The following is a 23677-nucleotide window of genomic DNA, read 5'->3' on the forward strand; positions in this document are numbered from 1 at the left end:
TCCATTTTCCATTTTTCTTTATGTGACATACTGCTTCTTGGCGTCAAGAATTGATTGCATCATCCCGCAAATAGAGTTGTGGGAAGACAAATTGTGTCACCTTTATGCTAGGCTAAGCTAATCACATCAGCTATTTACTGTCTCACCTTCTCTGCAAAAAGAGAGAATAAGAAAATTTCCCAAAATGTTAAGCCATCCTTTAAGATAAGAATAAATAAAGTGCGTGGATGACTTTTTTTCCAGTAGTTCCAGGAGCTCTGAGAATCAACATCAACAAGGTAATTCAGTGTGCCAGATGTCGATTTAATGCTGTTAGTTTGACCTGATCTGGGGTTGAAAGGATAAGGATGTGGCTTCTTTTCATCAAGCAGGCTAAAGAGACTAGTGTCAGCACCGGACAAATCCACTGTGAGGTCCTTAGAAAGGCAGCAGAGCGGAGACACGGCAGACAAACTGACACACATTCCGGAATAGTCGGGCAGAGTTCATGTTCATACCTTAAAGGAGGGTGGCGGGGTGCAGAAGCAGGGAAGTGGTCCTCACACTGGTATGCCTGAGGTACAGGAGGGGAGGCAGGGGCTGGAGGAGGAGGGGGAAAGGAAGGAGATGCAGGTGGGTGTGGTAGATCTTCGGGTCTTTCCGGGGGTGTAGGAGAAGGAAAAGTGGGGCACTCTGTGGTGTCTTGGAGGTGAGGAGGGAGGGCAGGCAGGAAGTGGTATTCGGAGTTAGGAGGTGGGGGAGAGGCGCCTCTCTCTGCCTGCTCAGCAAGGGAGGACCTGCAGGGGAGGGAACACCAAACATCAACAGACAGACAGAAGCGAGAAGGCCGAGCGCGGCGATTCGGAAAAGCCCTCGAAGGACACTTTCCTCTACACCATCCTCACTTACCTCAGAGGAGATGGAGCACTCTCTTCTGTGTCGTCACCTAAACCCAGCAGTGACTTAAACAATAAATTGCTCACTACAACCATCGTAAACATGCGTTCTCACGGAAGAATCTCAAACTCCCCCTCATTAGCCCCCGTACACGATATTCCATGTTTCCCCCGCTGGCTCCGCTCGGCCTCTGCAGTGAAGCTGCTCAAGGATGTCTGACTGTCATCGACGGCCACCTGGCGGAGTGGATTTGGCGGCGATCCATGCCCGTCTTATCAGGCGGTAGGCTCTCTAATCTGACAGGCAATGGGACGGACGCCCCATGCAGCTGTTCCCCACTTGGGGCAGGCCTCCTGTTTGGCTCTAAAAATACTCCAGCTGCCTTCTTCTGCAGAAGAGATCTCCACCATACCTCCATCAACGAAAAGCACATTCAGGTCTGCTTTCCAAACGTCCCTTATAGCTCATTTCATGCTGAAAACTGGGCTCTGTTATTCTCCGGCTCCCGCTCGCCAGTAAAGTCAGGACTTAATAACGTTTAACGAGGGCGTGTGCTTTTCTTAAGGGCGTAGCAAGTCACAGTTTTTCATCCGATGCAAATCTGGTTGCTATTATAAAAGTACGGCATTTTTTCTAATTGATTCAAGATGGTCTGCGTGAAGAGGAAATGTCCTGGAAATCCAGAAAAATAAATTTTTATTTGGTCCCAGTCCCCTCGTTACAAATCCTCAGCCTGTGACTTTACACCAGCAGGCCGGTCTATACATACATGAGCATCTGTGGCCGACACGGCACATGCAGCCTGGAAATAGAAACAACCAAGTCACAACACAGTCTGAGCACACGGTCCGAAGATGGACAACATATGGAGCTTTCCAATATCCTCTATTTCCAGATATGATGTGCATGATCTGGAAGATGATGGTTTTACTGTTCCAATTAACACCTGGAGGCTGTTAAATCCTTTTTTTAATTGTTGCTAATTCAGCAGTGAGGCAGGGCGTCACTCAAGCAATTCTGGATTTCAGATTTTTTTTACAGAGGCCAGTTCAGGTTGTTATCATTTTCTATCACAATCCAGATAAACCTGATTCTCCAGCCTCCACTTTCATGGCCGAGTCGAAAGTAAGCAAACGTGACTTTGCTTGAACTGTATTGAAGCCACACACACACACACACACACACACACACACACACACACACACACACACACACACACACACACACACACACACACACACACACACACACACACACACACACACACACACACACACACACACACACACACACACACACTTAGCGTAATCTACAGGAAACAGCTGGACGCGAAAGACAGTGAGTCCAAGCAGGGTGTTTAATTATAAACAGAGAGTTGTAAATAAAACCAGCTGAAAGTACGAAGATAAGTGTTTTTCTTTACAGTGCATTAATGAGAGGACCATTTCTGTCAGCCAGCAGCTCGCTCATACACACACACACACACACACACACCCCTACTCCACGTACAATAACACATTGTATATACTGAAAACACATACTTCATACATAAAAAATCCACCCATTCTTCTCTGCCACTACAGATACTGTAGTATTACTTGAAGGCAGCCTGATGTGGTCAAATTAATGACTGACATGAGATTTCACTACATCACTTTTCACTACATACATGCCAGCTATAAAAAAAAAGGCACATCAACCTCCAATCGCCATGGCAACCAGGCTATTTACAGTGCAGTGTGGGCTTTCTTTTTTTACTCCGGTCATTCGCGTGGTGTTTCATGAGTAAAAATGGCTTTACATAAAGATGTTATGTCATTTTATTAAAACTAGTCGTGTAACACTTTCAATTAAACGACATATGTCATACAGCAAGTGGCCCTTTAAGTCTCTACGCCCCAGAGATCATTTATTAACTCCTCGTTTAAACTGTAAACCATGGTTTACCATAGTTTAAATATTAGGTTTGCTACTCATGAGATGTCTCACCAACTGTCCATCAGACAAGCCTCCACATCGAGCACAACATGCTTCAACCTGTAACATTTGTTTTCATTTCCCAACTTTTGCTCCTTCTTTTCCGCCTTCTGCCCCTTCGCCTTTATTATTTTGTCCCTCCCCTCCTCCCATCTGGCGAGGTCAGCGACACAGAGACACAGCGTCATTAGCACTAGTTACCTACAGGCCATCTGTTGCGTCCACCTGGAGGGACTTAAAGACAAAACACCTACAGCAGACGCACGCAGACAGAAAACAGGTCACCTACTTCTCGTCAACTCACTCAGATTTCAGCCGGGGAAGGAATCCATCACACGCGTTAACAGCTCACTACGGTAAATGATGGAAATGACTTCTTCTACTCCAAAAACAGCAGAGCCAAATGAGTGTACGTCCACGTCCGTCTGTCCTCTGACCGACTCTGTCTCACACACACACACACACTCCCGCTGAAGCACGTGCTCAAGTGTTTCTCTTAACTCTGGCTTTTGTTCCACTCTGTCTGGTCCGTCCAATGACTTCAGTGGGGCTGAGTGCCTTGCCTACATTCCTCCAACTACAAGCTTCAGTTCACAAAGCCGCACAGACTGAGCCGGACTGACAGCTAGGACAGCCTCTGGGGGGCGGGGACAGACACACACACACACACACACACATCATTGACCATGCAGTCACATTTCTTTCTCTGGCGTAACTTTATCTATAGATGAGACCTATAATGGAAATAGCGCCGTCACTCCTCCACCACCTCCTCCTCCTTCTCCTCCTCCTCCTCCTCTGAACAAACCTTTATGTCTCCAACAGCAGTGATGGGACAAGTGTTGTGACTGACAGGCAGCAAGTGCTACTCTGGCATGTGGGATGGCTCCTGGGCCGGCAGCAGGCAGGAGAGAGCGACAACTAGGAGAGATAACTGAGGAAGCTAAGCGAAAACAAAATCGACAGCAGCCTATTAAGAATCTAGAAAAAAAAGCTATTTCCTCACACGGTAAATAAACTGGGGAAACACTATGTGAAGAGCTGTTAAAATGCTTAAATAGACACTGCATGCACATGGAGGGCCAACTGGATCACACGCTTCACTATGTTTTTACTATATTTTTTACTTATTTACTTGTTCCAGTCTCCTACATCCAATCAGGCGCTGTCAAACCGCTGTAGACAGCAACGACCTACCGGATGACCTCGAGGTGTCTGAAAGTCAAACAAAGCCACCGAGGGGGAACCTCCGAGCACATGGAAATCCGTTTTAAAACGTGTGACAGGCGAAACTGCTGAGCTGTGAAGTCCACGTGCCCCCCGGCGATTTCCCCCCTTTTCACAGATAAATTAGCTGCAATACAATGCCTCATATAAGCCGCTGTAATGGAAATGTTATGATAAGCTTTGGGAAAATGACCTAAAGAGGTCATTCACAAATCATCCCGATGTCTGGTTTCCTGTTGGCATCTCATGTCAACCACAAAATGACTAGTCTCCCTGTAAATCTGTTGTTCTTAATGGTGAAAGGCTATAATTCTAAGATTTTAGTCAATTGAGGATTACATGACATGTTTTTTTAAAATCCAGACCGTTACGGAGCTCTGAAAGGGCAGCAGCCTTCCAGGGAAACATTCCCCCAGTGTGTTTACCAGGAAACACCAACTGTGATTGATTATGTATTAATGTTATGATTTTATAAAGACACTCACCCACAATCCTGTAGATCCTCGGCAGGGTCCTGGACCGTTTCTGGCTCTGCAGTTTCCTCAGCCGGTACTTTGAATGGCTCCTCAGATGGGATCTCTGCAGGCTTTTCCTCTAGCCCCTCTGGCAGCTCACTGCTCAGCTTCGTCTGTGGTTCTGGGTGCTCTGTTGTCGCCTTTGTGGATTCTGGGAAGTCTTCTGGCTCAGCTTGCTGTTTCACTATTTCTGAACAAGTTTCTGGCTCTGTGAGCTTTTCTGGAGTCTCTTCTTCTTCCTTGGTCGGTTCTGGGAGCTCTACTTTCTTCGCTTCTTTTGGGAGCTCTACAATTGTGCTCTGTGTTGGTTCTGTGAGCTCTGCTGTCTGCTGTGTTGGTATTGGGAACTCTGCTTTCTTAGTTTCTGCTGGGAGCTCTACTTTCTCAGCTTCTGCTGGGAGCTCTACTTTCTTAGTTTCTGCTGGGAGCTCTACTTTCTTAGCTTCTGCTGGGAGCTCTACTTTCTTAGCTTCTGCAGGGAGCTCTACTTTCTTAGTTTCTGCTGGGAGCTCTACTTTCTTAGCTTCTGCTGGGAGCTCTACTTTCTTAGCTTCAGCTGGGAGCTCTACTTTCTCAGCTTCTGCTGGGAGCTCTACTTTCTTAGCTTCAGCTGGGAGCTCTACTTTCTTAGTTTCTGCTGGGAGCTCTACTTTCTTAGCTTCAGCTGGGAGCTCTACTTTCTTAGTTTCTGCAGGGAGCTCTACTTTGTTAACTTCTGCAGGGAGCTCTACTTTCTTAACTTCTGCAGGGAGCTCTACTTTCGTAGTTTCTGCTGGGAGCTCTACTTCCTTAGTTTCTGCTGGGAGCTCTACTTTCTTAGCTTCAGCTGGGAGCTCTACTTTATTAGTTTCTGCTGGGAGCTCTACTTTCTTAGTTTCTGCAGGGAGCTCTACTTTTTTAGTTTCTGCAGGGAGCTCTACTTTCTTAACTTCTGCTGGGAGCTCTACTTTCTTAGTTTCAGCTGGGAGCTCTACTTTCTTAGCTTCTGCAGGGAGCTCTACTTTCTTAACTTCTGCTGGGAGCTCTACTTTCTTAGTTTCTGCTAGGAGCTCTACTTTCTTAGCTTCAGCTGGGAACTCTACTTCCTTAGCTTCTGCAGGGAGCTCTACTTTCTTAGCTTCTGCAGGGAGCTCTACTTTCTTAGTTTCTGCTGGGAGCTCTACTTTCTTAGTTTCTGCTGGGAGATCTACTTTCTTAGCTTCTGCAGGGAGCTCTACTTTCTTAGTTTCTGCTGGGAGCTCTACTTTCTTAGTTTCTGCTGGGAGCTCTACTTTCTTACCTTCTGCTGGGAGCTCTACTTTCTTTGCTTCTGCTGGGAGCTCTAATTTCTTTGTTTCAGCTGGGAGCTCTCCTTTCTTCACTTCTGCAGGGAGCTCTACTTTTGTGCTCTGCGTTGATTTCTTGAGCACTGCTGTTGGTTCTAGGAGATCTGTTGTCTTCTTTAAAGGTCCGGGAAGATCCACTGGCTTTTTCAGAAGATTCAGTGGTGGGCTCTCTGTTGTCTTCTCTGCAGCTCGCTCCTGTGCAGGGATCTCCTCCGGTCTCAGAGGAGCAGCTATCTCTTCAGTTGGCGTGAGAAACTCTAGCTGAGGAGAGTCCAGAGATGGGAGGGGTCTGAAAAAACAACGCAAGAGAAGAGGGGGTTGGGGGATTTGTTGTTTAGTTTACAGCACATGCACAAGGAATGACTGACAAATGACAAATGTGTGTGCTTGTGTGGTTACAGGGAGTTTGAGTCCTTACAAGTGTGTGTGTGTGTGTGTGTGTGTGTATATGTGTGTGTGCGTGTGTGTGTGTGTCTGTGTGTGTGTGTGTGTGTGTGTGTGCGCGTGTGTGTGTGTGTGCGTGTTGTTGTTGTGGTATTGTGTCTAGCAGTGTGAGAAAAGGCTCATTCTTGCCCTGGAGAGCAGGCACGATGTCACAGCTGATGTCATCCTTTGAATATAAAGGGCTGCATTACTTCCATTAGACTTCAACAGGAACAGTCATCTGACCCGAGTTTGAGCTAAAACAAAGTGCAGCTCTGTGTTTACCTCCTCATTCATATTCATTTACACGCTGCTCTCTGTAATATCGCTGGTGTTACTGGAATGCAAAGTTCTATAACTACTGAAGAACTGGTAAATACGCTGAACGTCACAGATTTACACCCACATGGAAATATCAGCAATTATGCGTCAAATATGTGTCCAACCAATCCATGATTCTTTAGCTGTGGTTGGTGACACAAATCCAAATCAGACTTTCCACATGTGCCTTTCCCTCTGTGATGGACTGCGAACAGATGATATGTGACGGCACGCTAACATGCTACCTTGTGTAACACATTAAGGGGAAGCCCATGATGACCTCCGCTGGTTGTCATTAACAAAGTTTTATCGGCGTGAAGTCTCATGTGTACAATTTTCAGCTCCTATTCTAACGGCATTTTTCAATATATATATATTTTTCATATATTTTCAAACACACACATGCTCTTGTGTTTACCTTGAAGTCTCTTCTTTACTCTGAGATTGGGATGCAGCTTCTTTTAGAGCTTTTATCCAGTTTGTATCTGGTTGATCTGTTAGTCCAGAAGCAGGACTCTCTGTGGTCACAAACACCTGATCGACAGGAGCTGGTTCTGGTGATCCTCCTTCACCTTCTTGAGCACTCCCAGTCTTTTTTATGACTTCCTGTTTTTTCATCGCTTCATTGTTTAATGCTTTTATCTCACTTTGTCCCTCCCCCTGGCTGCTCCCTTTCTCTCGGTGCAAAGCTGCTTTATCTCCCTTTGTGATCTCCTCCACATCGGGCCCTTTTATGGGTGTTTGTGCTACCGGGCTGCTTTGTGTGGCCGAGGTTTTATTGGAGCTCTGGAGCTCGCATGCCGTGTCCTGAATTTCACACTCCTCGATTTCGCTACTGTTGCTTTTCACAGTTGTGACAGCACTGAAATCCTTTTCCACACTTTCTGGTGGCACAACCGGAGTATTGAATACTTTTCTAGCAATTTCTTCTGTCTGGTTTGCAGTTGGAGTAACTGACGTGTGAACGCCAGGACGATCGGCGCTGACAGACATTCGGAGAGGGGGAGTCTCGGGTTCCTGTGATGCGGACTCAACAGACACGGCAGTGTTCTTTGAGGTCTTGGCTTTTCCGGGTTGGTCTTGACAGGCGGCTGATAGGTTGCCTTTTTGCTGACCTTTACCACCGTAATCATTCGCAAACTCAGCGTTTGTATCTGATGAAACAGGCCCTAACGCCATCCCTTGTCTCATCTCACCTACTTGAGAGTAAGCCGTCACTATGTCATCCGAGGCATTTCTCTCAGCAGCCTGTCCTATCTCACTTAAATCACCGGCGGTGCGAGATGGCACGTAAACCATGTCATCCGCTGCTGCAGCCTCCGCTCCCTCTCCCCTGCCGTTCTCCAAACCCATCACTCGCTCACTGCCGCTGCTGTCAACACCTGTCAGCTCATCACCGCTCCCCGACTGACACAAACTCCAAACAGAGCCGTCTCCTGCCTCTGTTGCCCCGGGAACCGGCGCTCGGCTCTCCCCGACGTGACTGGTAGCCTTTTCTCGCCCCTCTATGCGACCACCTGACAGTTCCTCTGTGGGATGTCTGGATCCCAGACGCTCTCGCTCCTGTTGCTGAGCAAAACAGTTTGGCTCCGGTGTGGACTGTGATTGGGCGAGAGCTGCACACAAATCTGGTGCCGTGTCGGAGCTGCGTTCCAGTGTTGCCGTCGGAGTTTGGCACAAACTCGGGTCGTACACAGTGTGAGCTTCACTGCCAGGCTCTACCTCAGCACTTAGACTGACCTCTGGTGACCCTGCAGTTCTTTCGGGAGATAAGGAAGACGTCTCTGCCTGACTTTCAGATGCAATGCCACTCCCCTTTTCTCCTTCCTCCTTAATATCCCTTATTTGTGACTCAGTCTTTTGTACTTTATATTCATTCGGAGGCTGCATTTTCCCTACGGACTCTTTATCTGACCCATTACACTGTTGTGGGGTTGTGTCTGTCCTTCCTGTCTGCAGCTTGCTGCTGTCTGTGTCTTCCATTTGATTATCCACTGTTGCCTCTTCAACTTTTTTCTTTTCCTCTGCAAACAGCACAGAGACCTGCTCTCCCATTTTCTCCTTCGTATCGTCTTTTAATTTAATTTCATCACAGGGCTCGTTGGTAGGCAAGTCAGAGCTGCGTGGGAGGCTGATATTAATGAGTCCCTCCTTAATGGATGCTTCACATATACCAGGTTTAATGGCAATGGGGCCTGGCTCAGTTTGAGATAGAGGCATTACATTATCAGACCCACCCTTCGCAGGTTTATCTACTGCATCTTCAGCAACCACAGCATCAGTTTTATCCTCCAATTTCGAAGTGTCATCTACTCTGACGCTCTCCGGATCCTGTGCTAAAGACATTTGTGTCATTTCACCGCTCTTGTTGCCGCCCACCTCCCCCGTGGATTCAGTGCTGTCGCCGCCAGCGCCGTTATCTGTCTGCTCAGGAAGAGACACATCACAGTCGCTAATTAACTCCAAGTGACTCAACATTGGTCCAAGAGGCCGAATCACAAAAGAATTACTGGTACACTGCTCGATAGCAGGAGTTGCCTGGTCAGAGGCTGTCACATCCGAAGTTGCTGATTCATCCTCTGTAGGCGCAACAGAGTGCATTGTGGGCTTCATGGGATCCGTGGCAACTAGGCCAGGAGGAGGTGTTTCGTCCAAGTGGGTGGAAGGCTGATAACCGGGGTCACCGGGCTTCGCCTGAAGAGAGGCCGTGCCGGTCGAGGTCACAGTGTCAGGTTTTGAGCAGGAGTCTGCAGCGAGCGGACCAACAGGTAACTCAGCGGAGACGCCGCTTAAAGGCTCGCAGGTGACATCATCAGCTGGATGTGCAGAACATGAGGAGGGAGGATGTCCGTTGCCTTCATCACTTATTAAAGGTGTCTCCCGAGGCGGGACGGTCTCCTCTGAGCCTTTCCACTCAGCGGGTAACTTATCCATCTCTTTCTCGGTGGACACCAACAGATTTACAGCACCCGTCTCTGTTGGCGCCTCTAATTTCTTTGTCACCTTTGCCAACACCCGGTCATCCGTTGCATGATCAGCTTCAGAGGTGGCGCTTTCCGCTGTTTGCGAAAGGTCACCGGTTTGATTCTTCTCGTTGGGACGTGGAGGCTGTTTTGAGCAGGCCTGTAAATCCACACCTCCTTTATCCAACTGGACATCTTTCTGTGGCTTCGGAAAGTCGACCGAGCTCCCCGTCGTTAGTTCATCCTTGGCGGGGGCTGCGTTCGTGGGGATGTCTGGCTTCTTCGAGCCGAGGAAGTCTGGGAAGGTGTAGCTGATCTCGACCACGGGGTGGTGCAGACTCTCGTGTACAGTCAGCGGAGGCAAAGAGGCGCAATCCATCGCCGGCACCGACATGCTCCTGAGCTCCGCGGAGGAGCTGCCTCCTCCTTTCACAGTGTCCGCAAAGTGAACCCTGTTGCTAGCCCTACTGCTGTACACACCCACTCCAGACATAGCACCTCTATTGCTCTGGGCCCGGGCCTGGACTTGGAACTCAGCTGCACTTTCGGCTGTCCTGCTTTCTGCTTTGCTACTCTCGGGCCGGACCTGTTGATCGCTGCTCTCCTGTCGTTCGGCTGGGATTTGTTGTGCAGCGGTCAGAGGCTGTGGCGAGATTAAAGGCAGGAAGACTTGGCTGTTGTTTCTCTCCGTCTCTTTGATGGACGTCTCCTCGCAAGTGTGTCCCAGAGACAGTGCCTCCTCTGAGATCAGACTCTGTGTGAGATCGGCCCCCGCCCCTCCGTTTGCGTTGCAGGAGCTGTGTTCGGCGTGAGGTGAAATTGCTGCTCCATGCTGCTCCTGGCAGGGGTGAGAGAGACGGTCCTGCCCAGCGCTGATGCTGTCAGAGATGGTCGCAATCGGTGACTTCAGCTGTGACTCGGCAACATCGGGGGGCGGACACGTCTCGGTCCCGGCTGATGACACCCCACTAGCAGAGCCTTCTGGCTGGCTGAATGAACTGTGCTCTCTAGCCAGCCTTCCTTTCTCTCCCACGTCCTCTCCTCCTCCCCCTCCCCCTCCCCCTCCCCCTCCTCCTCCTCCTCCTCCTCCCCCTCCTGCTCCCTCCAATCCCACAGCACTGTGCTCCTGACAATCCGGACCAGTGAGCAGCCCAAAAGCAGAAGCATTGATACATCCGTCTCCCTCATCAGCCGGTGAGATCTCGGCGTCTGCACTGCGAACGCTTGCCTCCCTCCGTCCCTTAGTTTCAGCCTCGGCCAGGCTGCTTTGTGGCATTTTGCTGCTGCAGCTCTCCTCAGATGCAGCCTGTCCCTCTTTGGCTGAGAATGCAAGTGAGCATTTTCCCCGTGAACAGATTAATGCGAGGCGAGCAGGGCTGTCCAGGAGTCCTTCTTTCTCTCCGTCTGCAGAGCCGAGGCACTTTTCTATTCCTCCCAAATCCTCCTCTCCTGCTGCCTTCTCTGCTACACTAGCTACTCTCTCCAGTGAATCACGCCTCACGCGTTCTCCCTCTCCCTCGCTTTCTATCACTTCTGGCATCGTGGGTGTTGCCAGTGGCAACGCAGCAACCACCACTAAAGCCTCTTCAAGGGCACTCTCCACGCCGCTCTCTCCCACACGAGTTGGGCTGCTGGAGCGTGGGCAGCCGTCCTCGTGTGTGGGCATCACGCATGTAGCCGTAGTTTGGACATATGTCACGGGTGTGATATGGCTGTGATTCATGCCACGCTGATTGTGGTTATCTGATTGATGACTCTGGGGAAGAGGCTGGTGGGACGCAGGTGAACAGGCCGAATCAGTAAGATGATCCTGCCTGCTATTAGAGGATGGCAGTGGGGGGTTGGGGATGGGCTTTCCCCCGGGACTCAGCTGTTTCTCGGAGACAAACACATTATCAGACCGTCCCCCACAAATCACAGTCTGAGCTGTGTCTGCTGGTGACGAATCTACATTTGCTGTTGAAGCGGTGTGATTTCCTGCGTTTACGAGCGCCTGTAAATCATTTTCAGGTCGTGCTGCCGTATTCGCCGTCTCTCCTGTGCTCTTCTCTTCCATCTTTTTCTTTTTCCTTTTTTTCTTTTTTTCTTTCTTCTTTGCCTTTTTGTCCTGCCCAGCCTGTGTGTCACGTGGGGAGTTCATCCGTTGGTCTGCGTTCGACTCCCGATCCTCCTCACTGGGATCGTTTGCTCCCGTCTGCATCGCCGATAATGCATCTTTACTGCACCCTGATGTTTCATTAAGTGAATCATCGGTCTTTCCTGTTTCAACTATACAAGCGTTAATAGCGGATCCGTCGCTGCGCTCTCTCTTTATGTCTTCAATCTCCGTTATTGCCTCTGTGCCTTTCTCCCTAATCACCGCAGTAGAATCAACATGTTCCTCTTTACAATCGTCTCTTTGCTCAGAGAACGCAGCATCTTTTGGGGTTTCTGTACATAAGCTGTTTGTTGTTTGCGTTTCTTTCTGCTCCTCCATCTCTGTTTCTTTTTCTCTCTTAATCCCTGGTCTTTCATCCAGTCTCTGTGTTGCTCTCCCTGCTGCCGCACCACTGTTTTCAGTGCCCAGTATGTAATTCCTGAAACTAAACTCAACTGTATCCGTCTGCCTGTTTGCTGCCTCACTGTTTCCATGTGTACTCTTGTTTCCATGGCCGCTGTTGCTATGTCCTGGCTGGAGTAGGACTGGAGGCAGTGACGATGATTCATTGGATTTATTAACCACCACCTCTCCGGTTTTCTTCCCTGCATCGTGAACCCTCTCAGGCGGGGAGCCGGGGGGCCCCGCGGGATCGAGTAAACCCAGTGAGGCCATTTGTTCTTCGCATTCCCGGAAGGCCTCTTGGAGTTCCCGGTCTAGGAGCGTGGACAGGGGAGGGGTGACGGGTCGGACACCCGGGCAAGGTGCGGCAGCGGGCCGAGGCGTGGGCCCATCGTCTGTGAGAAGTGGGTCGCTGTGATGAGGGTAGGGTGACACGGTTAAGAGCAAGACAGCTGGTCATTCCACGATGCCACAAGGTGCTGCTGACCGGCAGATCGGAAGCTCACGCTCAGACACGGCACTCCGCGATATGCACACGCAACACACAGCACACAACACACAGCACACAACACACCGCGGTCCTCGGGATGCCTATTCCAGGGATGCACATTCCCCAACAAGAAATAATACCAGCTGTTTCTAAGCAGATGGTTGTGAATGAACATGCAGGTCTGGTTATACACACCGAAAACATGGTTTATTTAGGCAGGACACTTAATATGCCCTTTTCCTAAACATAGCAATTTTCAACACACTGCAAACCAGCCAGCAACAAGCCTTCAAACATAATGACTATTATGTAATTGACAATAATAATTTGATTGGTTAATGATGTACTGGAACTACACCTTAGTATTGTCATGCTAACATTTTAAAGCACTATACTACAAGTAGCAGTTAATAAGACTTGTAGATACATCTGTATGCTGTACAATAGTAAACACTATTGTACACTGTTGTTTACTGTGATTATGTAAAATAAGCAATACGGATCCTATGGGATCATTCAGTTATGTGTAACAGGCTTGACTTAAACATTTCTTTCTTAACTTTGTAAAAAAATGAACAAATACATACATATAAATGTTATTTATTAACATAATGGCATCAGATACTTGAGTGAGTATCGGTACAGTCTCAGTAAATGCAGCGTGCTACATCACAGTCTCATTATTGTTCCCTAAACAAAACAGGGATGGTCATAAATCCACACATACAACCTCCAAACGCTCATGCTTATGCACCAAAACAAATCCTACCTTATGATAAACTGTGCGTCTAAAGAAAATTGCTCCCTGAAGTGCAGAGCCAGCATCCTATTCTATCCTCAAGCCTTCAACAACTAGGCGAGCTTTGTGTCATTCAGTTGTAATTGCTGAGTCACTGCTGAGCCATTAGCCGGCAGGACGGGAACATCTTTAAACCCCGCTGAGTGTATAGATCCACCGTCATTATTTAATCATAAGATCGGCTACTCTCCTGCAGAACGTCACCGGCTGTCGCCCGACACAAAAGCAAATCCTTATTTTTCCAATACATGCAGCAATTATTATGATAAATGAAATCATTGCTCGTGTTCAGATGTAAATAAATGATGTCACTAAGCGTCACTGCGTGTGATTGGTAAATACAGTGAAACAGCATGTTACTGACCTCACCAACGTGCCACTCAAGCCTGCGTCTTACTCACTCGGCGCTCCCTACTGAAGGGCGGAGCGGCAAAGCAGACGGAACTGTTTGCAGCTGGAAAGTTCTGCTATGCAACAAGCTGCTGCCTGCAATATCTGCCTGACGTGGGACGGACCAGCTGCTCCTCACACTGTTTTTGTACCGTGTGTCCTCTTACCTTGCAGGGTTTGGACTCTTATTTGCACTTTCTACAGTTTGGGAATTTATAATCTATCCATTTGGCACATTATTATTTTGGGGAAAGACTTTACATTACATAGTATTTTTTATATTTATGAATTTAGCTACTAATAGTTAAGTAGAATTAATGAATTGTTAATGAGTAATGATGAGTTCATCAATTAATAGGAATAACAACCCCTTTCTTTGTTCCTGATTAGTGAATAACCTCTGACCAGTACAAACTACTAACGCCTCATTAATTATTTATAAATGAATTATTACTCACTTTTTTTATGCAGCCATTCATTACTTCATGATAATCTTCCTGTGTTACCCCCTATTTTGAATTCCCATGCTCACATCAAGCAATGATATTTGAGCTTCTGTAAAGAGTCACATTGTCAGAACGCATTAAAGCCTCAGGCTTTTAGTGCATTTAATCTCGGACAAAAACAGAATGTATGGCAACATACATTAATTCAGCTAAGCATGACAAACACGTCTCAAGCCAAGTCTGCTTAGACAGATAACATCACACACTAGTCACACGCCATGCTCCCTGGTTTTACTCTCCATCGTCCCTGCTGAACCCCCCACCCCCCCTCTATCCCCCATCATGCTCAGTCGGTCTACATGGTACCTTGGACTGACGTCCGTGTGGTGCTGCAGGCCCGCCAGCAGGGGGATCACCTGCTCACATTTCCTCTCACCTGAGCTAGTCTCAGCTCTGCCGACACAAACCCACACCAACACAACACATCACAATCTGACTAACATTCACCTTGACTGAACAAACGGTACAAATCTTATCCCCCCACGACCAAAACTCAAGTAAAGTTAATATCTGATAAGTTATTCTACAAGAATAAAATAACAATATGATGCTTCATTGAGCATGAAACTGCATCTGCAAGTGAAGGCTGATGTGTTTAACAGAATATATAGTTTTTACTTGGGGAATAACTGCTTATTGTAAACAAATATAGATAAATGCTACATAGTTTGTGGGCAAGTTTGATTCACCCAGTGCATGCTGGGATAGGCTCCAGTCCAACCATGACCCTCAACAGGTATGAACAGGAAGAAAATAGATAGATGACTTATCAGGGAATCGTTCTTCAATAATGTTACATGTTTTACTAAAAAGGCAATAAAAGTTATCTAAAGATCTGGGAGGAAAATAATCCCTATTAATATGAATTAAAGATTTCATCAGGAGTGTGTGGGTGTAACTTGACAGCAGAACCTTCATGTAGGTTCATGTAGGAGCCCAAGGCTCATCATAAGAAGCTGATTGAGGAAACTGGTTTTCGAGGCCTTTAAAACCAGCTTCACTGTGTGTGTATTTGGTATTTTATGGGGCAAAGTTGTTGCATATCTCACGTAGAAAATTCAAGAATACCTACTGAAGTGGACGGAGTTTAAAACTGTAGTTAGACCCATGATTTCCTCCTGTGCGATAACAAGTCTGGATTTTATCTTGAAAGAAACCAAGATGGTAGTTACCTATATAATTGCATGTGTGTGTGTGTGTGTGTGTGTGTGTGTCCACACTCATCTTACCCCAGCGACGACTCCCAGATGTTGAACTCGCTGCTGAAGTCCAGACTGGGCAGCAGGTCGTGAGGAAACTCGAGCTCGTCCTCTTCATCAGACGCTCCTCTGCTCTCCTCCACTCCGGTGATGACCGGGACGTCTGGGAGCACCGGATCAGACAGCAGACACTGCCGGCTGGTCGAGGCGTCGGACGGCAGCGCCCTGTCCTCCCTCTGGGCCTGAGCTTCAGCCTGTGGGACGAGGAAACACAATACAGTGAGTCCTCGGCTGCACCATCCGTGACTGTGTGTGAGTCAAACAGGTGTGAGCATGTCGCGGGCAAACGTGGCAACACTTACAGACTGGAAGCTCAAAGCCAAACAACTCCACCTCCACCCGTGTGTTTAACTGGTGAGTAAAGGGCTGTTTGTATAATGCTGGAGTCTCTCAGCTTGCTTCCCTTCTACTTAGGGAGATAAATGGATTATTTCCAGTGTCTCAGCCTTCAAATTATGCCAAGCTTTGTTTACACTGCACCATTGAGCATCACATAACTATCCCAAAACGAACTATTAAATCAACTGTATGTTACACAACAGTCACAAGGACATCTGTTTATAGCCACACAATTGAATCAGTATCAAGGGTTTGTTATTCAGATGACATTTACAGCCTTTATTCCCTTTAGCACGAGTTAATCGTTAAGATGTTAGAAAAGAATGCATTTAAAAACGTGGCTTTAAATGTCATGTGGAGCCGACACATGGAGCACCAGTCTTAGCTGTTTTTCCTGTCTGTCCAACAGGGTTTGATAGACAGACACGATCCGACCGCAGCCACAAAAACCCCAACACTTGGCTGTGGCATCGTGTTGCAGCAACATCACGACACACAACTGTGGAATCTCTCGGGCGGCCGCCTCGGTTTACAGCGGGGGGGGGGGGGGTTTCCACCACTCAGATATAAACTGAGGTGTGCAGGTGCAAACGATTGTGAACTCTCACGGACACATATGGACATGTGCAGGTGCTCGGTATGTCTGGAAACTGTTTTTATTACAGAGAGGTTGTGTTTTAAGTGAATTACGATGTGAGCTGACGCGAGCACGGAAGGATAAAATGCTGCTGTGAAGGTCTGTCGAGATTCAGAATTGAATCAGTCCATTCATTATTTATGAGCCACTAGTAGACAGCATGGCTGCACACAAGCCAAGGTGACTATCATGACTGACAAGCAGAAACGAGGATTTTAACGAGGAAGTAAATGCACATTTTATTTTGACCCGTTGCATTTTCACTCATTCGAGTCATTATTACTTTAATACAGTCAAAAACATTCTGTGTGCTCCTCCTTTAAGGTTGACTCCAAACTGTCACATCTCACCTGTGTGGTGTACTTACAGGATGTGGATAATGGAGGCGGGTATAACAACTGGCCTCACCTGTCTCCTCACAACAACAAAGAGCCTCCTTTGTGTGACACACGGACGGAGGATCGACACCCACACGAGAACAAAAGAAGTCCAAATCTTGACCATCCTTGACCTTTTAAAACTTATTTGAGAAAAATGTCGGCCGCCCTTTTTAAATCTTCTCCAGCCATATTAGGTTATTTTTAAACGTACCAATTTAGACTTCTAGTACGAGAACATAACGCATTGAAGTGAAGGAACCCAAACAAAAGCGCTGCTGCAGGTAAGTGTCACGCTGAATGCCTGTGATCTCCGTGCTGCTGTCATTCTGTGTTGATGTTACATAACAGGATAATGATTTAAAAAAAAATATTCAGCCGTGCATGCAGGAATGAAGGCGGTTTTTATCCGTCGATGGCTGCATGTCGACTGCATGTCTTTGGGTTTCCTGTTTCAGGGCCTGAACTTTCTCACCTTGACACCAAGACCAGATAATGCCACAGAGGAAACAGAGTCCACCGATAACAGCTCAAACAGAATACAACACACACACACACACACACACACACACACACACACACACACACACACACACACACACACACACACACACACACACACACACACTTACCCAGCAGTGAGCTCCACCGTGCTGCTGCTGCTGAAGGTGACTCTACAGTGCAGCTCCCCTGCTCCCCTCCTACCTCCACTCACTGCTCAGCCTCTGCAGGGCTCTGTGTTTTGGAGGACGACACAAACATGCTGCAACACATGCTGCTGACGCTCCCTCTCCTCCTCTCTTGGACTGACTCAGCTACCTTCCTCCTCCTCCTCCTCCTCCTCTTCACAGTCCTGTCCTCTCTTCTGCTGCCGCCGCTCCCCTGTTAAATTTCCATGAGTCTCTTCAGGCTCTTGCAGCATGTGTGTGTTAAAGTGTGTGGAGTCTAGAGACACTACACCGACACAACACAGCGTCTGCTGCTACTAACTTGCCTGGGCTGGCCACAGGGAAGTGCTCCTCCTCCCCCTCTACTGTATACACTTTCCAGTCCGCTCTCTTTCTATTCCCTCCCTTCCCTGTTTTCTTCCTTCCCTCCCTATCCACCTCTGCCCAACCCCTTCCTCTCTCGCTGCTGTGTCTGCTGGCCGATCGTCAGACTGACAGACAGTGCCTCTGCAGGTGAATGCTGGGAATTAGGCCAAGGGTCGGGCCTGCAAGGACCCCCTGAGACGGGGGGATCAGGTTACACTCCAAAACAGCTTTGGTTGCATAGACACACACACACACACACACACACACACACACACACACACACACACACACACACACACACACACACACACACACACACACACACACACACACCAGCACAAATAAACAAAGCTTCATCCACCTTTGACCTCTGAGTGTTGCTAAGGTGTGACATCATGAGCAGACATGGACATGATGACAGCACCTTCGGCTTGACACCTAATAAACACACTCTCCCTCCCGTTCCTTTAAACAGCCTGTGTTCCTCCTGAGTGCCTCTTGGGTAACGAACACAAACATCTGTCAGTAAACTGAACCGTCTTCAGCTCTGATGGGGAAAAAAATGCACCATTGGACACGAGACGAGACAAGAAATCAAAGCCTCTGGAGGATGGATTTTCCAAAGTCAGGTATATTTGACTATGATGTCAAAAGGAATAAAAATGAACCGATTTTAACTTGCTTATTGCAGCACAAAGCCAAATAAATGTCGCCTTAAATTATACTGAATTTATGATAAATATTTATACATCATACATGTATTATCATAAATGTATGAGGATTTAAAAGAAGTACAATTACTCTGTTTTTCATGATGAACGTTGTAATTGACAGGCGTTTTTAAAGGTACGTTTATGGATAGACTTTATGATTTTTAGTTTCAAAATATCAACAGCTCACATGGATAAAATGTGTGGATTTTAGAGGGGAAATTATTGAGCACCTTAAATAAAGAATCTGTATTTTTAGTGATGCATTTAAATATCTTACCCACTCATTAATATGCTCACCCTCTCTCTCTCACACACACACACATTGTACCTGTAGGGAGTCATTTTGATTCTCCTGAGGTGGAAACAGAACAACACTTTCTGGAGCGACCTCTTCTGGCTGAAATGGGGAATGACAAAGGTTCAACGAGAGATGTTTAAAGGGGAAAAAACCTACATTGAAGTCAGTGAACTGAAAACCAATCACTATTATTTTTAAGGCAAAAAGGAATGTTAAGCCCCCCCTCATCACATGTATTGAGGTCCAGCACATGGCTTGTCGTGTATATAGCTCATGAGACAAATGTTTATGTTAATCCTATTAAAATAATCCTGAATTCCACAGCTGAAGTCCTGTCACATGTGGAAATCACTGTTTTTCTATAGTAGTCTAGTAATTACAGCAAATTGATTCTTAAGGCAATCTAACCATCGAATAGTTTTATAAGCACATCAGATGCATACATAATGGCCGACCAACCATCATAGTGGATGATGGGTTTTAAAAGCTGTTAGGAAGCCAGCCTGGACGTATAGTTAGAGAGTAGACACAGATCATATTTATCTTCTCAGTCAATCACAACATGGATCAAGGCCTGTTATCTAAATGCCTATTGTTGTGAAAGTGCATCCCACGTGTTCGACAGTTAGTAATCATGCAAGCGAGTGTTAGTTGCGTTAGTCCTCCGTGCACGACGGAGTTTGAGTCCGTACAGCAGCGAGAAGCCATCCCAGTGCCAGCTTGCCCTTACCAACGCTTCGGCCGTGCTGCTCTCGTTCCCCATGGCTCAGCCAGCTGCAGGGCCAAACTCCCCCAAAACCAATCTCCTCTCACATCAGCTGGCTGAAAGACAGCGAGGGACACAGAGGGGCCGTCAGTTATTCCCAGAGAGAGAGAGAGACAGAGTGAACAATCCCTCAGTAGTCACCAACCTCGGGGCTCCACGGGATTAGAGGTCTCTGGTATGTATGAGGTAGCAGGGAGGGAGAACGGTGAAATGTGTGTCTTGTTTTAGAGATTAAGGACCTGTGATGCAAGAACCTCCCTCCCAGACCAAAGTGCAGCCTTTAACTGGGCTGGTGTGGGCCTGAGAAGCAGGATCCTCACAGCATCTTGTTCAACTGAATAACGTTAAAAGGGGAGGCAAATTCAAATCCTGCTGCAGTGTTACTATGACCAGCAGCCCAGCATGGCACTGCCTTCCAGAATACAAACATCTTCACATGCAGTGTCGTGCTTGTGACGGAGTGACACAGTGACTGAGGCTCAGTAAGGTAATCCTCATGTAGTAAGGAACAGATTGCGGCGTCTCTTGGCATCCAGCAGTGTGTGCAGTCTGTTAAGGGACGCGAGGTAGAGGCGAGGCTTTTGAAATCCTCCAGGAGAGTCTCAAAACCAATCACTAATATAAAGTGTTTATGTTAGAAAGGCATTGGAAAGGTATTTGAAGAAAACACAGGTGGAATCGCTTTCATGAGCAGATCAAATATTCATCATTCCGTCTCGTTTCTTGGTCGTATGAATCACAGCTGAGCGACAAACACTCGTGCACACAGAAATGTTGTTTGTGCGTTCCTCAGTATGACTGCAGGGGCCATACGGGAGCTCTGTGTGTAGTCAGAAAAGCACTGACCTGAATATGCAAGACTTTATAAATAGAGATGCGTCCTGTCCACTGCTTTATTCCACTCACGTGCACAATGTGTCATGCACACTTCATGTCCAAACAAATGTTACAAAGTCTTATGTTCCATTATCGAATATCCGGATTTCCGCTTACATCTTAATTCTCACATATTCTGTGTTGTGGCAAGTCTTCACCCTCATCCTCGCCCGCTTTGCTATTTGTGTGAATGGGGTGTAATTTCAGCCCTCGAGCCTTGAACGCATTTGCACTTTAGCTGGCAGGGCAGCGTTTCAGGGCTTTTTGGCAGCACGGAGAGCAAAATCATATGATTCGAATGTTGCCAGGTCTCTTCTCACCTCATCTTGGCCTGTCAGTCACTCAACATGAGCCGTCGCTTAAGCCCTTTGGGGTTTGGAAGAGCACTATGAGGTTACAGTTTCCTGCCCCATATCTGACCCCTTCCACCGGCCCAAGAAAACCAGCAGGGACTTAAACACTCCAGTGTTGCAAAACAAGTCAACAATACATTATTTCTCAGTTAATACACATAATATAACCCAGCAAGGTAAGACACAGAGGAACCATGATCATGCACCCTGCATGAATACACTGAAATCATCATATAACACGAAAGCAGAGGATGATAAACAAAACCACACATTCCCATACAGGCTTTCACAATCCCCAATTTAACAACTCATGAACTACTCACCGCTGCAAACGAGACTTTTCCCCACACACACACACAAGCTTCTGACGAAACCTAAATCCAGTCCGTGTTTACTGTCGGACTCGAGGACAATGTTTGTTTCTGTGCTCTCCTCTGAGGAGCCCCGGTCCCTCTGCTGCTATTTCTGTATTACAAGCCGAGTGGGAGGAGAGGACGGAGGGTGGACACGGGACCGGGACAGAAGGAGGGGGACCTGACGGGACCGAGGGGTGGAGATCGAACTGGAGCTGGGGAAGCCATGCCTGCTCAGGGTGGTAGTGGATTGGCAGAAGGGGGGAGGTGGGTGGGTGGAGGGGGGGGGGGGGGGGGGGGGGTCACCTGCTGACAGGCTCAGGAGGCCTGGAAGTCAGCTGGAGGGGACGTCAGTTTAAAAGGCAACGCTGTAAACAAACACACACATGGGCTGAAGAAGGGGGTGATGCTCTTTCAGTGACCTCCTGTCCGTTTGTGACAGACGGTCAAACACACTCACACAATCACAAACCTGCTCTTCAAAAAAACAACCAACGTCAAAATAGAACAAAGCCACCGTGCAAACAGGAGCCACATTTCCATACTGACACTTCAGAGGGTTTGAAATGTATTTTGGATTCTGTGTTATCTGCCGTGATCAGAGGCCGTCTTCAGCTGAGAGCCCATTCTGGGACAGAGCAGGCTTATTATCAGCCCTATAAATAACTCTGATTTGATCAGCTCTGACATCAGAGCATCCTTTGAACACGCTTGGCCCCCTCACAGGTTTCTCAACACTCTTTTGTGTAAATGGATCCAACACATGCACACTCTCAATCAACTCTCACTTTTACACTCCTCCCTTCCTCACCGTCTCCACGGCTCCTTTCCCCCTGCCGGCATCGCCCCTCCTCCAACACTTCACAGCTTCCCTCTCTCTCTCTTTGCTGCTGAGTGAAGACTCAGCTCTTGAACCAGGGAAACCTCCTCCCGTCTCCTCTCCCACGCTCTCTCTGCACCGATGCTACACTGCACACAGCCTCCCTCTCCTCCTCCTGTTTACCTGTCTGCGTGAGATTCCGATGCAGCTCCCCATCTTGTATTCCATGTCCTCCTCGGGTGAAGTGACTCTGGCACTACACGGCTTGCAGAGCACCTTCCTGCAGAACTGCATCGTTACCGGTCAAGAGCTGAGCATCGCCAGGGCCGGCAGATCTCTGCTGCTGCTGCTGCTGGAGCGAGCGTGTGCACGCCTCCGTGTCTGTACGAGTGTGTGCCTCAGTGACTAATAAATGCTCGCCGCTGAATAGCCAGTGGTGCGCCTGTGACATACATTTTCAAGCCATTGTTATGTAATATTCTACATTGCGTAAGAAATCCAACCTGATCAAAAGAAGAGTGTGAAAAAGGAAGCTTTCCCACCCAAACATGCAGCTTAGCCTCACATCACTGCACGGGTGTGACTGCCTTGGAGGGAAAAAAATGCTCAGAGAGGGAAAGAGGAGGAGGAGGAGGAGATGAGGAGGCAGCATAGCGGATGCCTGTCCCTTTAAAAGACCAAGGAGAATGGAAAGGATGATGGTGGTACATCACCATGATGAGAACGCGCTATAATAGCAGTGTGTTCATCCCAATAAATCAGAGATCCTGAATATGATAATAACACAATCACAATAATCGATCGTGGTGAATTTCCATTATTGCCATAATCGTAAATATTATTTCAAGCGGTCCAGCTCGTCATCATGGTAGAAGTGAAAAATAGAGCCTGATTTAAAAAAAACAGGATACAAAAAAATACATTTAAAAAAAGGATATATCCTTTATTCATGTAAGATCATATAATCCATGATAATATAATTTAATATTTGTTTTTTTTACAAAATGTTAGGTTATTCCAGCACGTTTTAAGCATATTTTGATGATTTTTTCACGTCACGATTATTCTGGCTAAAAAAATTACACAATATTATCCAGATAATCATCAAAATATGCTAAAGTCTTGAACTGGCCCTTAATCCCACTGGAATCACCTTCTATTTTGTGAAGAAATAAATATTCTTATTGTGTTTTAGTGAGAAAAAAACAGCAAATAATCTTTAATAAGATCTGCATAAAAAAGTATCCTTTTATTTTTAAATCGGGCTCTTTTTTTTTTTTTTTACTTGTCTACCATCAAGCTAGAAATTTGTTTCAAATCACCTGTGGTGATATTTATGTTTATCCCAATAATGGAAATTCTCTGATAAACATTTTAAGTGTCGTACTGTAGCGCCCACCCTCCGGTTCCCCCTTAGCTTAAAACTGTTAGCTCTGTTCGTGCTGTTAGCACCGTTAGCTGCTAGCCACCGACTCAGCCGTCGCATTAAGCATCTTTACCA

General features: G+C 47.2%; 2 protein-coding genes across 12 annotated transcripts in view; both read right to left on the reverse strand.

Moving 5' to 3' along the window:
- The window catches only part of tacc2 (transforming, acidic coiled-coil containing protein 2), a 32988-nt gene extending 22306 nt beyond the window's left edge, over positions 1-10682 (reverse strand). For 10 of the 11 annotated variants that reach the window (XM_084020844.1, XM_084020843.1, XM_084020847.1 and 7 more), the window contains exons 1-3: positions 7083-10682; positions 4566-6209; positions 498-776 (exon numbers count right to left, since the gene is read on the reverse strand). In XM_084020844.1, the coding sequence (XP_083876970.1) occupies positions 498-776; positions 4566-6209; positions 7083-10120 (4961 nt within the window). In that variant the 5' untranslated portion in view covers positions 10121-10682. The remainder of the gene's footprint in view (positions 1-497; positions 777-4565; positions 6210-7082) is intronic. The other variant, XM_084020842.1, reaches the window with a different exon arrangement.
- LOC311020703 (uncharacterized protein) lies at positions 10128-22757 on the reverse strand (the record flags this gene model as incomplete). The annotated part of the gene is made up of 5 exons (XM_084020912.1): positions 22360-22757; positions 15581-15804; positions 14658-14744; positions 10201-12578; positions 10128-10135 (listed from the first exon to the last, which is right to left on the reverse strand). Exons 1-5 carry the CDS (start codon positions 22468-22470, stop codon positions 10128-10130), a joined length of 2808 nt encoding a protein of 935 aa, XP_083877038.1. The 5' UTR covers positions 22471-22757.
- Between the last annotated feature and the right edge of the window lie 920 nt (positions 22758-23677).

The sequence above is a fragment of the Eutrigla gurnardus genome, assembly GCF_963514095.1.
Source record: "Eutrigla gurnardus genome assembly, chromosome: 11".
Classification (NCBI taxonomy): domain Eukaryota; kingdom Metazoa; phylum Chordata; class Actinopteri; order Perciformes; family Triglidae; genus Eutrigla; species Eutrigla gurnardus.